Consider the following 6,884-nt stretch of genomic DNA (forward strand, 5'->3'; position numbering starts at 1 on the left):
AGGACGCGGCCTACCCCCGCGGCCTCGCGCTACCCCCGCGTTGGTTGCGTGACGTACCCCCGCGAAGGACGCGGCCTACCCCCGCGGCCTCGCGCAACCCCCACGGGGGTTGCGCGACGTGCCCCTTCGAAGGGTGCAGCCTACCCCCACGGGGGTTGTGCGTTGTACCCCCGCAGGTTTGCGCCACCCCCGAGGGGGTTGCGTGACGCACCCGCCCCCTTGGTGATGAATCTCCCCCCCCCCGCCCCCTTTCCCGTTTTTTGTCTGACGTCACACGTTTGCGCGGGAAAGTTTTTGTTTTTGTTTCGAGCGTGTGCTGAGGAGTGGGGAGGGAAAGGGAGGTAGATGGCGGCAATTTTAAAACAAAAATTCCAAGGCATGTCCGAGTTTAATTGTCATAGCAGGTGTTAGGTAGCCTCCTGTTCCCGCCGCGCTACTCCGCGCCAGAGAGACGCTAGCGGCCGGAGCCGGCGGGAGCGGTGGAGGGGGCCGGCTGCCGGCGCCCGGCGCGCAGGCAACCTTTCGCACTGTCCGGTGTGTAAGTGGACACCCAGTACAGAGGTCTTATTGCAAAGAGTATTGCCTACTTCGTAGGCGGCTGTGTTGGGTTCGTAGGGTAGGCGACTGCCGCTGTTTCCCCTCCCCATTTTGATCGCCCCTCGATTGGCAGCTTTCCTGAATCTTTTTGCCGTAGTGCGGGTAGCTTATGCACGCGCGGCTCGGCCAACACTCCGAGTTCGTGTCCCCTAAAGTTGGTCGGTATGGGTCACTACAGGTCAGGTGCCGCACTTTTAACCCCTGCCCCTCCAATACCCGACCTACCCCCACCCAAACAAACCTCTGCCGCACTGCAACAGTGCAAATGTTTTGTTTTTACTGTAGGCGAGAGGAAATTTGAGTCCTGTTTACTTTTAGTGTGTGCCATAAATCAACTCATTTAAACCTTTTTTTTTATGTTTTTCAGAGGAAGATTTTGATATAATTTCATTGAAAGCAGTGACAGAAGACTTCCTGAAGCCACATTTGCCAAAGGTTGGCCCCAGACTTAAACTTTTGTCCTTAGTTCAATCTCTAAAAGATCAAGTAAGAAAAGCATTCCAATCTACTTCACCCTTACAATTGCTGGGCGATGGTTTTGATAGTTTGTTTTTTGTACAGGATGTTGCTGGTGGGTCAGGATCTTCAAATTTGAGCGTTCCTGATGCGTCTCCAGTTATCAATTCAGGCGAGGTTTCATCTGCAGAGAAACCTGCACTAAATCTATCTGCAAGCTTTTTAGACACTGAGGACGAAATCGAAGACGACCCAGGTCCTCCTGCAAAGAAGAAGAAGAAGAATGCCAAGGGCTCTAAAGTAACTGTACCCAGTGTACCCTACCCTCAGAAAAAAGTAGCTTTGTATACTCTAAATAAGAGTATTGAAGAGACGGTAAGTCCCTTCGTCTTCACATCTGCAAACTTCACGTTTAAACATCAGCATGTTATTGAAAATCTTATTATTTCCTCTTTTGCAGGATATTAAAGAGGTCCTTAACGGGAGTCCATTGACCAAAACTGTGCTAGAGAATTATGATGCGGAGAAAGGTCTCTCAGCCAAGGGACGATCATTAGTGGTGCAGAAAGTTGCTGACTACCTTCTCAATCTGAGTGCAGGTTAAGTAAGTGATCAGAAGTCGTCAATTTTAAAATGTTTCAACTTCAAGTGATTAACATAGATTTGTTTACAGGGTCAAAAATGCTCACTTCTTGCGGATTTCTGAAAAAATAGTGGAAGTCTTCCCTTTAGAAACAGTGGTAATACATCTGCCCTGAAAGGATGAATGTTCGATAGCTATTGTTCTTTCATTTAACGGAGTTGCTTGCTTTGTCATAGGGATCATACTACATTGCTCCAGATGACATCAGGGACAAGTCTGGGGGCAGATTAGTGAACCGCTATAGAAATCAGAAGGACAAACTGAACAGTTTAGTAGGAGGAAGCTCTGCCACACCTCAGCCTTCAACATCTGCTGCAGGAGCTGACCCATATCAGCAATTAGCCTCAGGGGCCGGCCCGCTCTTTAGTGGTGAGGAACGAGTTTGCTAGGGTGGCGTTCGATGTATGCATAGCACAGCTGACTAATTGGTGATTTATTGCAGATTTTGATGCTGATCAGTACTCGGCAGCTGAAGAGTGGCTTAAGACTCAAACTCAGCCTTGGCCCAAAGTGTTAGAGTGTTGGCGCAAAACAGCCCCAGAAAGGTTGAGAGTACACATAGCAAGATCTAAAACTGCAGGAAAGCAACGCAAGAAAAAGGCAAAGGGCAAGAAGAACATCGAGGAGGATCCAAAAGTTGTAGAAAAGTACATTGAAAATTGGCCTATTTTGAAGCACTCTTCTGGATATCAACTGGTAAGTAGGTGTAGATTAGAGCAGCAGTGGAAACAAGTCTGAATTCAATAGTTCTGAATTTGTCTTAATTATTTGTTTTTTTGTTGCAGTTGACCCAGGATTTCAACTTGCTCTTTCCTGAGAAAGAAGACGCCCTTTTTCTTGGGTGGAAGACTTTTCAAGTGAAACTGATATCACTTGCAGCGGAGCAGGTTGTAGATGATAAAGGTCTCGAGTATTTAAGTGTACTACAGAATAATCCCACTGAAGGTGTGCATTATTGAGCGACGGTTTTAATACTAAAATACGTGCTCACGTTGGGTAAATTATTAATTGTTCATTTTTTTGTTATTGTAGATATCGAGGTTCTACTTTCCTGCTTCCTAATTGCCAGTGTCTGTCAGCCATCAATGAAAACTACCTGTCCCAATACAGGAGATATATGGAAGGTTACCATTAATGATTCTAGAAATTCATTCATACTGCATACAAAGGTAAAATCTTCATTTTGGACTAATTCGTTAAGTTCGATGTTTGATGTCTCTGAACTCGAATGGTCGTATGCGCTAAAACTTCTGGCTAACTCTTTTTGCAATTTATTCCAGACGTTGGCATCACTGAAGGATGATCTCAGGGCGCGAGAGGCAAAGAACAAGAGATATCAGCTCCGCACTCAGCCCATTATTGTTGCTGTTGGCTCTTCATACTCCAAGATTGACTATTACGTGTCAGTTTGCAAGTGCCTCTACAAAGTCAACAACTGTTTTGAGGCCCTAGATTCCTGCTTCAAGGCGTTCTTTGCTCTTCATGCTGAGTACCCATTTGAGAGCGAACAAATTTGGCTGCTAATTCAACGTTGTGTGTTCAAGATCAAGACCTCTTACGACAACAACGGTATCCAATCCTTTAACGAATGTGTACCTCGTCTTAGCTAGACCATGTATGCATGTGGAGCTTGCGACTCTGTTTTCCAGTCAGTTCATGATTGTATACAACATATTAAAGCCTGCCACCCAGCCTATGTTTTTGGACTAACATGTAAGTTTATCAGTTGTGGGCGAAAGTACGATAGTATTAATAGCTTTAGAAAACATCTGGAAAGCCACAATATTGAGTTGCAGTTGCCTCCCTTACTACCTGTTCAAAATAATGTAGACAATGCTAATAATGGTTTAGGGGATGATGGTGTTGTTCTTGGTGATAATGTTGGTGTGAATTTTCCTGAGCACGAGTTGTTAAACATTACTGATGAAGAATTCACAGAAAATGTTGCTAATTCAGCTATCAGGTTCATTTCTAAAATGTATTCAATTAACACCATGAATAGAAGTGACGTTGATTTGGTTCTTAAATACAGTAATGAATTTGTTCAATGCATTGTTTCAAATATCCGTTTAAGAGTCCGTCCAGACAATATCCTTCAAAATGTTTTTGACATTGCTCATGGAGCGCTGGACGACTTACAAACTGAAACCCAGAGGTTCAATGCCCTAGAGTCTATGGGTGTTTTGATTAATCCTGTACCATTTAATTTTGATTATGTACCAGAAATTGTGGGAAATATAGAACCTGTAGTGGAACAAGTGCCTCTTACTGGTCAGTTTGTTCCTATAAGATCTATTTTTAAATCTTTTTTTGAATTAGAAGGAGTGTATAAGACTGTTGTCGACAATTACAATGATCTTGTGCGAACTGTAAATCCTGTGAGCAATATAGTGCAGGGTAGCTTATGGAAAGAAGTCATTCTCCCAAAATTTGGTGGAAAAGTTGTTCTTCCTATAACGATTAATTATGATGATACTGAGCCCGACAACTCTATTGGATCTCATAGTGGTGATCATAAGCTCGGACCTGTTTACTTCAGCTGCCCAGTAATTCCCCAAAAATATTTAGGTGCATTAAAAAACATGTTCCTGTCATGCCTGTTTCTGACAAACCATAGAAATGTTGCGAATGGCAATCACAGAGCTTTTCACCTTCTTATAGAAGAACTTTTGTTCTTAGAAAACGAAGGAATACTTATCAAAGTAGATGGCGAAGAAATTAGATTATATTTTGCTTTAGTTGCCATACTTGGTGACAATTTAGGTTTACATTCTATTCTTGGTTTTGCGGAAGGCTTCACGGCAAACTATTCTTGCCGATTTTGTCGCATGCATAGGGATGATCTTCAAAGAATGACGCATGTACCAGCAAATCTGTTGCGGACAGTAGAAAACTATGCAGAGGACGTTCAAACAAATAATCTTCCTCTCACTGGTGTTTTTGAAGAATGTGTTTTTAACCAGTTGAGCTCGTACCATGTTATTACAAATCCAAGTGTTGATATTATGCATGATATTCTCGAAGGAACGGGAAAATACGTCATGGCCAAGATTCTAACCTCTATCGTATATGATAGACATTACATGTCACTAGAGACTTTAATTGAGAGGGTTGATGATTTTTTTTATGGAAAGGTAGAAGCTGGTAATAGGCTACAAGCATACAAATTGACAAGAGATTCCATTGTAGGGGGAAGTCTTAATTTTTCTTCTTCAGAAATGTTGTGTTTCATTAGATGTTTTGGGGAAATGGTGGGGGACCTTATCCCGGAGAATGATCCAGTGTGGAACCTATTCCTCATGTTAAGAGATATTATCAGTATTGTCTTCGCTCCGTCATTCTCTCGTGGAACCGAAGAACTACTACAAGTTTTGGTTCAGGATCATAACAATACCTATCAGGAATTGTTCCGGGCTGATTTTCAACCAAAATTTCACTTTATGTTACACTATGCCCATTTAATGACTGTCGTAGGCCCACTGCTGCACCTTTCCAGCATGCGGTGGGAAAGTAAGCATAGGGAACTCAAGCAAGTGGCCCGTGCAACAAACTCACGAATAAACTTGCCATATACTGTGATTATGAAATGCATGTTAAGATTGGCCTATCGATTTTTGTCAGGTGATGGGCTTAGAGTTGAGTTCAGTGTTGGAAGTACCTCACCAGTACCTCGAAGAATTATTGACCCAGAAGGAATTTTGCATCACTTTGTTGATGCTAATGAGGAAATTTACAATGTCGCTAAGTGGATTACCGTGTGTGGTGTCTACTTTACAGCAGGTCTTGCTGTTCATACAGCGTACACTAATGGTTACCCATGTTTTGCTAAAATTGAAAAAATTGTCTATGAAGGTATTGAAGTTGGCTCCTTAAAGCCAAAAATATTTTTTGTTTGTAAAGAGCTTGTGACTAATTTCTTTGTTCGCCATGTTTATGCATTTGATGTTACTGAGTCTAGAGACCCTTTCTTTGCTCTTCGGTATGAAGATCTGGTCAGCCCCCATCCCTTTGTAATACGGCCAAATAGAAATGGACGGACATATGTATCCACTCGATACGATTTGTAAATACCTCGTTTGGAAATAAAGAAATATGTACAAAGCATGTCCGGCGTTACTTCCTTTAACATTTTGATAAATTACACGCAAACGATATAAATTGTGAGACACTGCTGGAATGAAAAGCAATAAACCCAGAAACCAACATACACTGTCCGTTTGTCCGTCGTGAAAGATTGACAATCAAAGAGACACAGATAAAGTCGGAATTCAACTTTAGTAAAATTACCGTTGGACTACAAAGAGAACGCATACGCGGTTAAAGTCCAGCTGACAGAGGGGCTGTGGTTTGCCTATTTTAAGGGGTCTTGTAGAAAATTTGCCTACCTACTAGGCAGCTTCCTAAAAGCTGACAAGGGGGGCGATTGGAGCCAACGGAGAGAGGAGGGAGGTCACCCACCCCCCCTCACCTCTCCCAATAAAACCATGAAAATATGTGGTTACTCTGGTTCCCCTGAAATATAGGCAGCCAAATATACACAACAGGTACAGCCGCGTACTCCAAAAGCATAACAATCGTTGCAAAATGTACCCAAAACCAGTCAGTTTTTCCTTTTCTTTAAACCTCCCGGCCTTGTCCCCGAAACAGGAAACGCGCGGTGTTATATTTAGGAAAAACATTCGTTGGCTTCACAGCCACCTTTTACCCTATCGTCAAGAGCAAGAATAAAGCGAAAATTGGAGGAGTAGAAAATTCAATGTCAGATTCTAAGGCCATACATCGAAGGCGACGAATCAAAACCAACGGCAAAGGTAACTGCATCTTTTCTTTGTGTTGATGAATATTCTCCTCAGTACGAAGGAAGCAGCCTGAAGTTGAGGTCAAAATTAAGAGAATTTTTCTCTTGGTTCAAAGAATTTTTTACCTTGTCCCCACACAAAGAAAAAATTTCCTTCATTCAAAAGCGGCGGCCTTATAACAAGGAAAGCATTTTCTGGGTGAACACAACATGGACTCGCGCGAGGACTCACCTGCTGTTCCAAACAGTTGTTATACTCCTGCCAGTCCACGCTAGCTGAGCTGGCAGAGCGGTGCGACGTGCTGGTTGGCTCACTGTTGTTCACAGCGTTCACAGCGGACATGCTGAACAGACGGCTCATGATGGCGCTCTCTGCAGGCACGGACAACC

The 6,884-nt window shown here is 43.1% G+C and overlaps 2 protein-coding genes across 2 annotated transcripts in view; both read left to right on the forward strand.

The window, feature by feature from the left end:
- The window catches only part of LOC127751351 (uncharacterized), a 12,808-nt gene extending 9,502 nt beyond the window's left edge, over window positions 1-3,306 (forward strand). Inside the window, exons 2-10 of the mRNA XM_052274802.1 lie at window positions 965-1,083; window positions 1,159-1,428; window positions 1,514-1,652; window positions 1,726-1,793; window positions 1,873-2,065; window positions 2,139-2,392; window positions 2,482-2,641; window positions 2,729-2,865; window positions 2,977-3,306. Coding sequence (XP_052130762.1) covers window positions 965-1,083; window positions 1,159-1,428; window positions 1,514-1,652; window positions 1,726-1,793; window positions 1,873-2,065; window positions 2,139-2,392; window positions 2,482-2,641; window positions 2,729-2,865; window positions 2,977-3,306 — 1,670 coding nt within the window. The remainder of the gene's footprint in view (window positions 1-964; window positions 1,084-1,158; window positions 1,429-1,513; window positions 1,653-1,725; window positions 1,794-1,872; window positions 2,066-2,138; window positions 2,393-2,481; window positions 2,642-2,728; window positions 2,866-2,976) is intronic.
- Window positions 3,307-3,309: 3 nt separating this feature from the next.
- Window positions 3,310-5,763, forward strand: LOC127751350 (uncharacterized). Its single transcript, XM_052274800.1, has one exon. The coding sequence runs from the start codon at window positions 3,310-3,312 to the stop codon at window positions 5,761-5,763; it is 2,454 nt and encodes an 817-aa protein (XP_052130760.1).
- The last annotated feature ends 1,121 nt before the right edge of the window (window positions 5,764-6,884 follow it).

The sequence above is a fragment of the Frankliniella occidentalis genome, unplaced genomic scaffold, assembly GCF_000697945.3.
Source record: "Frankliniella occidentalis isolate FOCC.00 unplaced genomic scaffold, Focc_3.1 Scaffold443, whole genome shotgun sequence".
NCBI classification, from domain to species: Eukaryota; Metazoa; Arthropoda; class Insecta; order Thysanoptera; family Thripidae; genus Frankliniella; species Frankliniella occidentalis.

What these genes read in the sequence shown, in the direction of transcription:
- LOC127751350 (XM_052274800.1), top strand. Translation starts at nt 3,310, where the DNA reads ATGTATGCATGTGGAGCTTGCGACTCTGTTTTCCAGTCAGTTCATGAT.